The sequence below is a fragment of the Apteryx rowi genome, unplaced genomic scaffold (genome assembly GCF_003343035.1).
Source record: "Apteryx rowi isolate R43461 unplaced genomic scaffold, aptRow1 scaffold_321, whole genome shotgun sequence".
NCBI lineage: Eukaryota > Metazoa > Chordata > Aves > Apterygiformes > Apterygidae > Apteryx > Apteryx rowi.
This window is the reverse complement of record NW_020449653.1, coordinates 352215-365972: the sequence shown is the minus strand read 5'-3', so window position 1 is coordinate 365972 and position 13758 is coordinate 352215. Positions and strand designations below refer to the sequence as shown.

General features: G+C 42.7%; 1 protein-coding gene across 1 annotated transcript; it reads right to left on the bottom strand.

Annotated features, from left to right (window-relative positions):
• Positions 1-7486: 7486 nt before the first annotated feature.
• On the bottom strand, positions 7487-13422 carry CCKAR (cholecystokinin A receptor). The gene is made up of 5 exons (XM_026071119.1): positions 13302-13422; positions 12329-12580; positions 10242-10503; positions 8653-8780; positions 7487-8013 (listed from the first exon to the last, which is right to left on the bottom strand). The coding sequence occupies exons 1-5, from the start codon at positions 13420-13422 to the stop codon at positions 7487-7489; spliced, it is 1290 nt and encodes a 429-aa protein (XP_025926904.1).
• Positions 13423-13758: the final 336 nt, after the last annotated feature.

Below are 13758 nucleotides of genomic sequence, written 5' to 3'. Positions count from 1 at the left end.
GGGGCAGGAGAGGGAATAAAGTACTCTGCTTTTCCCCGCTCTGTTTTCCTCTAGCAGAAGGTCTCCTTCTTTTCAAGCTCATTTGCAGGGTACTAGTGAACAGTAGCCTCTTCCAATGACCATTAAATGTCAGCACCACAGGGGGGTTTTAAAATAATCCCTTAGTCTTATGTTCCTTTACATATTCAACAGCAACTGCTCTTTATGGTTTCTGCAGCCGATGTGTGTCGTCCAGCTCTGCCTAATGCAAGCGGGGGTCCCTGCCTGCTCCCTAGTCCGCTGGAGGCAGGAGGGATGTGGTGTCCATTGGCCGCGGCCGAGACACGGAGGTGCAGCTCCCAAAACGTACTGTGGATTTGCAGCGTGCAGGAGGCTTTGGGTTTCAGGTTTTGGGCGCAGAGAGACATGATGTTATATTCCCTTAACCCATCAGCTAGATTAGAGCCTAACAATAGTGTGACAATGTAGTTTAAGCTCCTCAGTTCAGAGATGTCTGGCTCTCAGAGGTTTTAACCTGCTAATTTTTCCGTATAACAAAAACTCCTGAAGAAAACTGAGCAACTGGACGCTGACTTGGCCTCCTGTGAGAGCCAACAAATAGGAACTGGTGGGTAGGGAGTGGGCTGGAGCAAAGCCAATCTGACCGCTTGCCAGAGGGAAGCAAAATAACTTGGAGAACTGCAGAAAGCGGGTGATAGAGGCCCCTTCCCTTCCTCAGGTTGCAGGCTGGGCAGCGGGAAGAGGCAGGAGCGTAGGGGACTCCCCTGGGAGCTGGGTGGCTGAGGAGCAGTGGGGTCCCCTTGCAACCTTGCTGAAAACAAGTGTGCTTTCCTACCAGAAACAAAGTCTGAGTTTCCTTCCCTCTTGCTGCCTGAGGGACTTTTTGCCTGCCCTCTGCATACCTCCTTTGCACCCAACATACAGCTGCCTTTCCTCTTGCTGTCCAGGCAGTCTTGCCAGCCCAAAGCCTTCTCTGCACCTGTCTATATATCTCCTAGCCCTATTTTTGCATTCTGTAGCGCCACTTTTCTAGTTAAAAGTGCATCAAATTCAGCTTTGCCTTCATGCATGTTCTTTCTAAATACTCACTTCTTTTACTGGTCTCATTAATCCCTTACACACCTTACAAGGCAATATTGGACAAAGCTGGAAATCTATAGTTTTCTTTTCTTTCTTCCATGAAGCCTCTGTATGTAGAAGCTTGTCAATCTTGGCTTCGATGTCTAGTAATGAAAGCCTATCCAGCTCTTACCATATATTTGACAATTTAGTGCAGCAGAAGAGTTATGTGGGATGTTGGTAAACATCTGATGTCTTGAAAAATCCTTTATTTCAGTAAAGGTTCTTTGAATTTCCACTAGGTGTTTTTTTTCTATTTGAAAAAAAGCAAAGAAATAAATAAAGAAAAAAATTCTTGAAAAGTACCAGGGAATGCATAGCTATGTCTGACAGTCTCTCCTGGATTGTATTGTTTTGTTTCAGCCAGTTGACACTATTTAAACAGGTTTCTTATTTAATAAACACAAGGGCACGGAGATATGTTTTCTGGATCCTTTTCCTAGATCTGCAGTCCCAGTGAAGCTAGGACTTTGAAATTAGCTGAGCTTCCTCCTTGCTAAAAATCTACTGTGAAATTCTTTTTTTATGCCTGAAAATTTCCCCTTAGCTGCTACAGATTTTATTGTAAAGCAGTTCCAGCACTGGCCACAGCTGGCTTGCAAATAAAGAGCTCTTTGTCTGCGAGAGAGTGCAGCTTCCTCATCCTGCCGTGAACTCTGTCCTGCCTCGGCAGATGAGTAGAGGTGGGTTAAATGAGCTGGATGTAGCACATCCAACAGCTGGAAGGGCTGTGGGGTTGGTGCTGCTGCCCCCAATCCGATGCACTGGCTTGGTTTAATGCTGTGGTTACGGCACCGATGTTTCCTACTTGCATGTGGACTGCACGAGGAGCGTCCTTCAGGAAGCTACAGGAAAGAGCACGCTCCAGACCTGTTGGTTGAGGATGACCTTACCATACTTATATTCTATAGCACTGGCAAGCCAGTAATAGCAACTCTGTGAGTGCAGGATTCAGGAAACAGCAGGTCAGGCGACCAGCTTTGGAGCCAGGGAAGCAGGGCTGGTTCCTCCATGTGTCCCTTCAGTTAGGCTGCAAAATCCTGAAAATGGAGGCTGCTAAAAGTCCGATAGCAGCTTTCTAAGAGTAACCATAGCACTCCCAGGTGGCTGAGCAGTTCTCTCTAGGGCTGGTGCCTGTTTAGTGTCTTTCCCCCGGGGCTTCAGCTCTATGTGTCATTCTTCACTTGGTCATTAACTAGGCCTCTTACGAGGTGTCAAATATTCTCACCATAAAGACCTCAGAGCCACTGTCTTTATTAATATTGGCTCTGAAAGAGAGCTAAACAGCATGAACAGCCCCTCATCTTTCCTGTGGTTTTTGTGCTTGTTTTGTAACGCCTATGCTTTTATGATATTCACAGGAGCTATGCAGTGGTTTGTCCACTGCTTTAAATCAAACTTCACATAAATTGCATTTATTCATTCTATCAGATTTTTTTTATTTTTTAATAACTACCAAAATAGCAGGAAATCAATTAAAGTGTTTACCCCATATGAGATGACTCCTACTTGATGTTTGCTACCTGCAATGAAGATGTTTTGCTCTTGTCTCACRGTACAGAGTGGACAGCTGTGATGTCTCACTAGCTCAGAAATAGTGCTTTTTGGACACAACTGGGAGCTGAAGCTAGAGGAAACTCTTCATTCCATAATTGATCTTGAGAGACCCAGGTAAATAACTCCTAGCACAGACGCTTTGCCATTAGGCAAGCAGCAGAGGAGCTTTACAGTTCAAGAACATTTCTTTTGCATTTTTCTTCTTTGGTAGGAAAAGGAGGCAGCCTAACAAGCATTGCAGGAGAAAAAGAACAAAAAGGTAATGCTGGAAATAGGTCTTTTTATAAACCACTTAGACAGAAATTCTGGCATCTTTAAGGCGCACGTCACTGTGGTGTGGAGGTTGCTGATGAGAGGAGAGCCAGGGATGGACCATGCATAAAAAGCTGGAGCTGTTTAACAGAAATGAATAATGCATATAGAAAAATGAATAGGAAAGCTACAGTCAGAGGGTGAGCAAATTGCTGCCCTACATGCACACCTGAGCCAAATGTGATTTGATTGGTCAGGGTCATGTTTTAAAAGGGAGAGTTAGATAATTTGGTGACCCTTTCTTTTTTACTATGCTGTAGTAAGAAGATTACAGCCTCCCCTTTCACATAGTGCTTACTCAAAGCTATTACGTTTTACCATCCTTTACTCTCCTCTAAAGAATTGGCATCTTTTGCTGTTGGGGAGGCCCAGGTTTAGCTCGGCACCATTCAATTTAGCCTGAAAAAAAGAGGCATGTTTACCAGTGTCCTGAGGAATAGAGGGGAGTACGTATGGTCCTTAAATCTGAAGACACTCGCGGTTTGAATATCTTGGTTTGTATAAAGAAGTCTCAACTATGGAAAAATGGATACCCCAAAAATAAAGCAGGTGAGTAGCTGTTAACGCTCTCTCGGGACCTACATGGTACTGCCCCATTCCTGCTTCAGGAGGAGGAAGAGCGTTCAGGACGGCATTCACCACGGCAGCGCCGACGTTAGAAGACAGCTTGATCGCAGTCAGTGAATATCTGACCGTCGATTAGCTTCCAAAGCGCTAGGCGTGTGAGACCCCGTGTTGCACGGGGGTTCGCCTCGGTTTCCCCGGCAGCCCCTAACTGCGAGGTCCCACAAAAGGCAACCGTCTTCAGCACGGCCTTYGCCACGCGTTGGCCGCGCCGCGTGCGCGATATTGCCGTACTGTCGCAGCAGAAAGCAGCAGGTTAGGAGTCTGGCTGGCGCTGGTTAGCTGCTCCCAGCCGCAGCAGCCGCACGGCGGGCCGCGCCGCGGAGCGGGGCCGCGCCGCCCGGCTCGGAGCGCAGCGCAGGCGGGGACGGAGCTGCCGCCGCCTTGCCGGCCCCGGTCTTCAAGCACGTCCTCGTAATAGAGATTGCAAGTTACACTGACAGAAGCAGCCACGGAGGATTTGGAGGTTATTTCTCATTGCGGTACTGCTTCAGGAGAGCGTGCCCGCCGCTTGCCGGAGCCCGCAGGGAGCCGGCGCGGCGCGAGGCGCTTGCGAAGCACCGCGGGGCCTCGGCAGCTGCGCGTGCGGCGGCGCCCGGGAACGCGTGCCGGCAGCCCGCGACGACGGGGCGAAGGAAGGAAGGAAGGAAGGAAGAAGGGCGGCGTGGCAGCCGAGAGCGCCTTCTGGGAAGATAAGTCTGGGGAGGAAAATAAACCTGTCAGAGAGAAAAATGTAGCCGTCGTTAGCGGTGGAAAGGAACCCAGAGACCGGGAAGGGTATAGAAGAAAGAAGATTGTGACAGGCAGGCGAAATAGAGATAAGAGGGAACAGGCAAAGGGGGAAAACAGCCTGGGAGGTGGGGGAGAGAGGGGCAGAAGAGACTTGCCGGCACTCTGCACCCAAAATTTATTGTTTGAATCTCTTTCTTTGCATTTTTTTCTGCATCTGGGGAACAGTTTGCCTTCAGGTACCTTTCCTACTAATTGTAAAAGTAGATTTTTAGGATAGGATTTCTCCCTCCAACCCCATAACCAAATGATGCTTGAATAAGAAGACTTATTAGAGAGACTTAATGGTTTCTTTGATTTTGATATCAGTTTATTCTGTTCACATTTATATTTGAACACGTATTTCCACTAATAGCAGTAGGTGGTGGAAGGTGTTGGGAGGATTTCAACACACGTTAGCAAAGAAAGAACAACAGTCAGTGCCAGGAATGATATTGGGAATGCACGGATCAGGGAAATTGCATTCAGATGCACCCAGGTTGCTCAAAGGTTTCAGTTTCCTGGGTGAGGAGACTGGGCAGAAGAAGATAGCTCCCCTGGGTTGCAATATTGCATTTTAAAACCTTAATTTTACCCCTTGACAGAATCCAGCTTAAGTCTAATGACTTCTGGAGTTAGGGTAAAGAACTGACGTTTTGGTTAAAAAAAGAAAAAAGAAAAGAAAAGGTGCGTAGGGGRAAACAGAGGGGAAGAACGACAGGTGCCCAGAACCAGCCTTGCCCGAGTGGGAACGTGCCCTTCCCAGCCTGTTTCTAAGCTCCAGGTTCCCGGGCTGCTGCCCCTGCTCCGGCAGGACCTGCTGCTGCGCTGCCCTCGCTCCATCACCACCAGCAGGTTTCCGCGATTGCTGCAAGTGGGGCTCAAGCAGAGACTCTCCCGGCTTGCTGCAGCCGCGCGTTTTGCAGGCCACGGGGGACCTGTGAGCTGATTGAGGCATTGTCAGAAACAGCTTTTGCCTTTCTCGCGAACCCGCCATCCTCAGGGCTGCAGGGGAATGGCGCACCAACAGTCGCGCCGACGCCGAAAGTACTGGAAAATCTACATCTACAAAAAGGAATTCGCATTTTAGAATGAATATCAAACCCTAAAGTAGGTTTCCTCTCTATACAGCACATACTAATATTCACATCCACTGTATTGTTAAAATGTGGTTTCTTTGCATGAACAATTTTTAAATTAYGCCCTATAATGAAGTCAGACTTTCAGATGGTATAAAATACTTCACAAATATTTTCTTCTGTGTTCTCACCGCATAAATCCAAAAGCGGCTAGTTTTGTTCCTTCAGTTTCAACAGGCAGGACAGGTTTGTAGAGGGTCTCATCCTGCATCTTTAACTGAAGTAAAATTTTCATTTCATTGCTATGAATTAAATCCCATGATTTACTTCCGTGAGAATTTGCAAAAGATCAGATCAATGTCAACAGTCTCAGCCCAGTTCCAGAAAGAGTGCTACTTTATTAACATGGCAGGCAAAACATTGGTTTTATGGACTGTGCATGAATAGTGTCTATAATTTTTTTTTTTTAATTTCCTGTCTGTGGACAAGTTGGATACAAAAAATCAACAGCTACAGCTCTGTGCTAGAGCTGTGCAGGTGAACCACTTGGGGCACCAGCTGAGCGCAGAACACGAATCCAGGCACTTGGAACCCAAACTATATTTCCAATTTAAAGTCATTCTGGAAAGAGAGCACAATCTCCGATTAAAAACCTTGAGAGTGGTTATTTTTAATATCCACATCTACATTCCACTCTGCTCAAATTTAATCTCTGTCTAATACCAAGTTTTTAAAATGATATCGACTCAGAAGATAGAAGCATCTCCAACAGGATATTTTCACAAAACAAAATACAATATAATTTAGATAACTTCTACTGTCTAGCTCCACAGAGCAAAGTGCATTATCTGAACATCCACACTCACCCAAGCACTGCTCAGCAGAGAGGCTGAATTCCTTGCTCAACAAAACACCAATAATCACATCATTCTTTTTTTTTCCATGTTTTCTGTTTACAAATATGTATATTTGGAGAAAATAGTCGTTCCAAAGTTTAGTAAAGCCACACACTACCTGACAAAATGCCKGATCTTTCAATCTTTGCTTTTATGTGTACTGTTTCTGCTTTTCTGCATCTAACTGTTTCTATTTTCATGTGTGCAATACCACAGTAGGAGTGCCTGTGAATATGTTTGTGAAATGCATTACTACTGTGGGCATCGTTCTTTTGTGAATGCACCTCTCTGCACGTTTCCCGAGCATTTATACCTATGTTCCCCTGTGTGGCAGTTTCCACTGAAGCCTTTGGGTTTGCCGCAGAACCTGCCACTTGCTTACCACTTCTTTGTGCTCATTCTGTGGTTTTTATTTACACCAAAAATACACAAATTTATATTAGTTTATCATAGGTTCTCATCTGGATGAAGAGTGCATTCCATCTATGCTTAAAGTCACAATGTCTTTTTCATTTTATTAAAAGGAACTATTTTACTTGAAAGTGTTATTTTCCCATGGACGAGCCCTTTCTCTCCACCCCAAAATTCTTCTCTTAATTGACTATGACAGCAAAATGTTCTCAACATGTATTACCTCAGAGAAAATAATTTGAAAAAATACTGTGAAAGTAACTGAAAGATTTTAATTATAACACAGACATTGAAGTGCAGACAGTAAAACACAGGTTTGTATGCATATTTGAGGAGAATCTACTAGCATTGTGGGAAATTTAATAAGATACTCGGAACTGCAGCTAAAAACTGAGCTAAACTGTTGATGGAAAGGATGCATTTTTTTTATTTCCAGGACAGTTTATAACAAATACACCATCTTCTAGGGCTTTTTACAAAGTCCCTTGTCTCCGAAGAGCCCTTTCCTCCTTTGTACTTTTGAAGGGAAGGTAATATAAAGCTCAGACAATGATAGCATCCATTTCCCATGAAATTCTCTCTGCATTTACTGTCAGCTGAAGCATTTTATTTCTTCAGAACTAAATGGTGTTCAGCGCATGCCACAGTCACTTCCCAAGACCAGATGATAAATATCTGAATTTCTGTAGGCCACTTGTAGCCTCTTCTCTCTGGAGCAGCTCAGGGGGGTGCAGATACGTTCACATGTGTGTAGGAGCATTTGGAGAGAGAGGCCCCCGTTGTCTTCCCCTCCTCTTCCTCACCAGCCTCCCCTTTCATTGCAGGGGGCTTTTGCTTCGCGCAGCAGGTGAAAGTGGCTAGAAAACCCATGCGGAAACGCTTGTTCATAAAGCAGTATATGATGGGATTCACGCAGGCAGAAGTGTAGGACAACAAGTGAATAAAGGAGATGGGAGCTCCTGAGAGACGCTGGTCTGCTGAGGTGGTGTCAAACGCGCGCCAGGCGTTCACACTGAAGATGGGCGTCCAGCAGAGGAAAAACAGAATCACTATCACCACCAGCATGCGGATGACGAGTTTCTTGGCTGTCAGGTTGGCAGAAGAGCTGCTGCTTCTTGCCCGGTCTATTTTGCTACTGCTAGTAGCAGAGAGCTGTTGCAAAGGCATTTTTCTTTTTCTTTTGGCTTTGTGCAAGTAGCATCCATCTCCATCCTCATATTTGGTGCTGCTGGTACTTGTTTTTCTTTCTGTATGTATAAATTAGTACTTAAATAATTGGCAAAATATTTCTGAACAGTGGTTCMAAATACCAACAACAGAATGGAGTCTAAGTTCTGAGATAAATAGCTTCCTTCGTGGCTAAACAGCTGCTGCAAAGAAAGGATTGTCCTTATTCTGTCTCGGTCATGTATCAGCTGCTTTGGGCCTGCTATCTCCCAATGTTCTTGTGTCTTAACTCTACAAATTGGTGCAAAAGAAGTATGAGCACTGTTTGCTCAAGTATTCACTGAAGATAGTTGTCAAAACTGTATGTTTCTATCTTAAATTGACAATTTTATCCTGTTTATCCACAAAAATGATCCTAATCCATCAGCTAGAAAAAAAATCTGGATATTTCTATAACAAACAAATCAGAATAAAAAATTAAATCACAAATTAAATTTATCCTGTCTGAGCTCTTCTCAAACAAGCTATAAGTGAAGAATTATTCATTAGAGAATAATGGAATCACTTTGATCAAGAAAATGCATCTGACAGGTTTTTATAACTGTTCATGACCATTTTTGCAAATAAAAAGTTCTACTGTTTATAGCTCACTGTAGCCTCAGGACTATTGTTCGTATCTTCAACTCTAACTTAAAAAAATAACCCAAAAGTACTGTTACCTTGTGCAGATTTTCTCTGGCTGACATCAAATTTTATTCCTCTGTAGAGTTCCAGAGAAATCAGGCCATATGCAACCATCATTATAATCCCAGGTATAAGGAAGAGGATGAGTAGCAGGAAAGTGTACCTAAAGAATCGCAGGAGAGTCCGTGACTAGGGAATAGCACAAAACCAGAAAAGCTCCTTGTTCTTTATATTAGCATTTGGGGAAGGGTTAGTTAAAGGTTCTGATGAAATTTTTTCATGGTAAGATGAAGGATGTTTTGGACAGCTCTAGAAATTAGAAGCTTCCCTCCTGTTCCCCTGTTGACGGCTGTTGCAGTGTTGCTTTGAATCACGTAAAATTGCCCAACAGAAACCAAATGAGCAGCTCATCATCCTCAGATGAGCTGCTGGTGCTGGCGGTTACTGCTTCACGGTGATTGGGATTGCGCACGTCCTTGCCAAGGGTTATGGCACACAGAGAGGGACGGAGCAGCTGGCACCCCTGGGGCCACACAGGTCCCTGGGGAGGTTCTTGGGGTGGAAAACCCCTTCTTTAGAGGGAGTGCCTGTTCCTCGGTTGCACATCGGTACCTGCTGCTCTCCCATGTGAGTGATCATAAGCAGCTTCACTAATGGGATTCAAAGTTGGGGAAATCATTTTGTTTAAATATATTCAAGAGCCTACATCTCTTCTGCTTGCTGGGACTTTGGTGCAGACTCACTAAAGTGCCTCAAGGTCTACAACGATACAGCAGAGAAGAGAATTTTGCCTTGCAGCCTTCCTCCTYATCTGTGCTCATGCTGGCAAATACCTGAGACTCCTGAAAACATTAATACGAATTTTCTGTGCCTGTAGATATACCATACCAAAGTAGCACATACTTTAATTCTGTTCCCAGTTCCAGTTAACCTTCACTGGGCAAAAGAACCTCTCACATCTCCTCAGCATCAGTTAAAGTGTTTGGCTGTTATGCAAGGACACAACACCTAAATAGTGCTGCTACTTGATAATGCTACTATTTTCTTACTCTGCTTGGCTGTGTAGGACTTTGAGCGCTGCCTCTCCCCTTGATACTCACTGCCCCTGTTCTCTAATTGTCCTAAATGGCCAAATTCATTCTGTTCTCAGGGGCATTTGCAATCTCTCCATGTTTCCATACTCCTCTCCTTCAGAGGACCTTCAGGCAAACATTTAACAGGCAAAGCACCAGAAGGGTGCTTGTGTGCATCCATGTTTTTCTAAGATTAATCGAGGATTTTTCTGAAAACATGAAATTTACATAAGAATGAGTGAAAGCAGGAAATCTTCCTACTTGAAAAGCGATAGATGCTTTCTTTACAGTGACAGTAAGGGCTTAGCAGGCCACAGTCTGAGAACCACTGCCAGGTTAGGTATCATTCCTGCATATGAGGCAAAAGTGATACAAGTGTCAAAATGTAAGCAGCTTAAAAATCAGATTTTTTTCACTTTCTAAATAAGCATGATAGAAGTGTGAACATTTGCTAAAGGTTAATGCTTGATTTTCAGTAAGCTTAATGCTACCACAAAATCCTATTTTCCACTAGATAATTATGCATTTGCTAACAGTCAGTTACATCTTACCAAGATTGCTGAATGACATCGCTTGGCCAAAGGAGCCGACACATATTTGCTGTGCTGTTGTTATACTTGGTAAAAGGTACCAGTTTGCTGTAGATTGGGTATGGTGACATGATAGTGAAGGAAACACACCAGGTAGCCGCAATCACTTTCAAGGCATGAGATTTTGTCTGCCAGACCCTGGACTGCAAAGGTTTGCAAATGGCACTGTATCTCTCCAAAGATATGGCAACCAGGTTGAATGTGGATACGCTTACGGAAACACCTATATAGATAAAGTAAAGTAATAGGTTATTCTCTTGTTTTGAATGGTTCCTGTTATATTCAACTACTCTTGCTAACTTTCTGTGCACATTTAGAAAAAATGAAAGTATAGCAAAGTGTTTATAAGCTAAATTATTTATAAATACCATACTGATTAAGTCACTGAACAGTGCATCGGCAAGAGATCTAAATCTCCATACCAATATTCCTGCTCTGTGCTTTAACTCCGGGAGTCCAAGAGAAAAGATTCATTCCGTCAAACCAGGAAATTTCAATAACAGGGAAAGAGGACACTTTTGTTCCTAATTCTTCTCTTTGCTACTGTGGTTTATATATGAGAGTAATTGCACTGTAATACAAACAAGCATTTGAAATCAGTGGAATCAATGAATCAGTGGAAGTGGAAGGCAATGGTCTGCATTTTTGCCACTGAGGTGCCCCACGTTATCACTGTAAGATTAGAAATATTTCTTCTTCTTGACTTTGTCACAAATCTTCTTTCATTGAATGAGCCTTCTTTTTTTTTTCAACTTCATTTCATGATCTTTGTGCATGTTCTAATGTGTGTCAAAATATAAAATGCCGTTATCTTAACTTTACAGTTTGCTTTACAGAAATCATCTGTAATTTAAAGTCTATCTACATCTTAAAATGAAAGATTAAGATCATAGGTGACATAACAGATGTCACTGTCTTTTTATCAACAGAAGGCTCTGTTAACCTGAAATGCTAATGGGAAATATTCACATTCCGATTCTTAAAATAAAACAACTTCATAGTTAAAAACTTAATATTTGAAAATAGTTCATTGGACTTTTTATAAAGCAATTTACACAAAGTGAAATACGAGAAAGATGACAGGGCTTCAGTAATTTTTTATGGCATTCATGGCAGCAATTCATTATAATTTGTTTAAACGTGGCCTTTAGTTTTATTGGTTTTATCTACAGAAAGATGTTGATTTCCCATTCCCACACTTTAGATGTGTACTTTCACATTACATCGAAGTTTTCAAGGGCACAGGTTGAAAAGAGAACTTAGGTTTCTGTAATTAACCCAGGGTAATTCTAAGTCAGCAAAAACTTTACGTAGTGTTCTCTTTTTCTTTCTTTCTTTTTTTTTTTTTAAGAAACAAACACAAAAGAAGTATTGAAAGCGAGACAAAATCACTTACCCAGACTCTCCTAATCCAGGCAGTTTGAAATTCCTGGCTSTACCTCGACAACCGAAGGGGGTAGAGTAAGGCATATATATATAAGCAGTGTTTCTTAAAGGCAGTCTGTAAAACCTCCATCTGAGGGTTCTGGCCTTTATGGTCTCCTGGTGACTTCTCATCACACCTGACTTTTAAGTAGTGCTTGCTCTACCTGCCAGCTCTGCAAGTAAGATCTACTTTGGGCTATTTTTTTTCTCTGTTTCTCTCCATGTTTCTCTGTGTTCTGGTACCAGAAAGCTGTGTGCAAAATCTGCCTTTAGTGAGGACTGCACAACGCTACTATTTTTGCYGGGAGACCTGAAAACTGTTAATAATTCTGTCAGTGTTGGGTAAGCAGGAGTAGGTGCCATGTTCCTGATTAAAGCTTGATCCTGCAAAATACTTACCACTTAAAAAGCACTTCTGTATGTATTTCAAATTAAGTGGGTGCCTCTGGGTTTTGCTGGATCAGACTAAGGAGACCAGCACCATGAAGATTCGCACCACAGAGCTGTTTCGTAGTGATACTGATAATTGTTYAATGGCAGAGAGAAACAGTCAGCTTTTTACTGGTCTTTAAGGAGCTTCTCACATATCTCATTCAAAATAAGTATAAACTTCCAATACTTACCCATGAAGTAAGTGGCAGTTTTACAAACAGCACTACCAAAAATGAAATCTTTCAGCAGGTTGGGGATGAGGGTGAAGGGCATGCAGAAAATGCAGAGCATTAGGTCACTGACAGCTAGTGAGAGCAGAAATGTATTTGTGACTGTTCTCATTCGTTTGTTTCTTATCAGCACCGTAATCACAAGAATGTTCCCCAAAACACTGAGCAGAAAGATCAGAGTATACAGCAGAATCCGAATGGTCTGATGGAAATCTGAAAATTGTCACAATGACAAATCAGTTAGGAAGCACACGTTTGTTATGTGTTTCATCCTTAATCACAAGGTAAAGCTTTTACTGAGGCTTTACACCAATGTAAAATCAGTGGAAATTCTGAAATTCTTAAACTTATTCCGGTCTACCTGAATTGCATAACATTAAAATACAATACATGCAGCACAGTGGACATTTGGAGAACCACATACAACTTCTTAAAAGCACATTCTGCTCAAACTGCTTAGCGTGCACCACTCACTCACAATGGAAATTCCTCCTTTACACAAAAGTGAGAAACGAGGTGGCAATCAAAAGTATTTTAATACATGGATGATTTTTTTCAGCTTCAGAGTGTTATAATTTCATATTTAATCACTTTTGTACATGGTATCAGATCAGATAACTCTGCCATTATTGAATTGTTTGAAGAGTAAAAAATAGGTTTCTTTCAGCCCTTGGTAGAGCTGTTTGCCTTTTGTGCCCAGTACTGCTACTGTTACTTTTCCATTCTAACTGAAATTTGTTCTAGCTGGATTTTTTAACTGGGAAAGTCAGCACATACTAAAATCTTGCCTGCCTGTTTCTCATCCTAACTTATCAGCAAATAGATGATTTTGCACTCCCTCACAGAAAAAGCCTCGTGTAGCTGTTTTTCTCTATACTATCTCTACTTTCAGTGAGAACTAATGCTGTCTGAAAAATCCATTTTCTATACATACCTTTAGAAGGATATGGTGGATCATCCACACAGAAAAAAGTGTCATTTTCCAAGATGATATCACACAGGAAAGCAGAAATATTGGTACCATTCCCAAGTAAGCTATCATCCACAGTTTCCATTCTTCAGTATCCACAGGTTGCCTTTTGTGACGAAAGGGGCTGGTTTGTAACTATCTACCCATTCTTGCAGTAAACACAAGCATTTCTCAATGAAATCTTCCGTAGTAATATGTGAGTGAGGCAGTTGTACGAGCGAGCTCTTTTAACTATCCATCAGGAATATCCAGTACACAGGATGCTGTTTAGAGTGAGGAAGATTTATTCCAGTGGCATACAAGGCAGTAGAGGTTCAGAAAAGCAAAGCATGAATACGCATACACACACGCGCGCGCACACACACACACACACTCACGCACACACATCTCCTCCCGTACCTTCTTAGATCCACCCTCTTCT

Bases quoted from the DNA above. Each gene is read 5' to 3' on its own strand.
- CCKAR (XM_026071119.1), bottom strand. From the start codon at position 13,422: ATGGAAACTGTGGATGATAGCTTACTTGGGAATGGTACCAATATTTCT. The intron at 12,581-13,301 runs GTATGTATAGAA...GACAATTTTCAG, and splicing joins TCCACCATATCCTTCTAAAG to ATTTCCATCAGACCATTCGG. The intron at 8,781-10,241 runs GTAAGATGTAAC...GCGATTCTTTAG, and splicing joins GATGTCATTCAGCAATCTTG to GTACACTTTCCTGCTACTCA.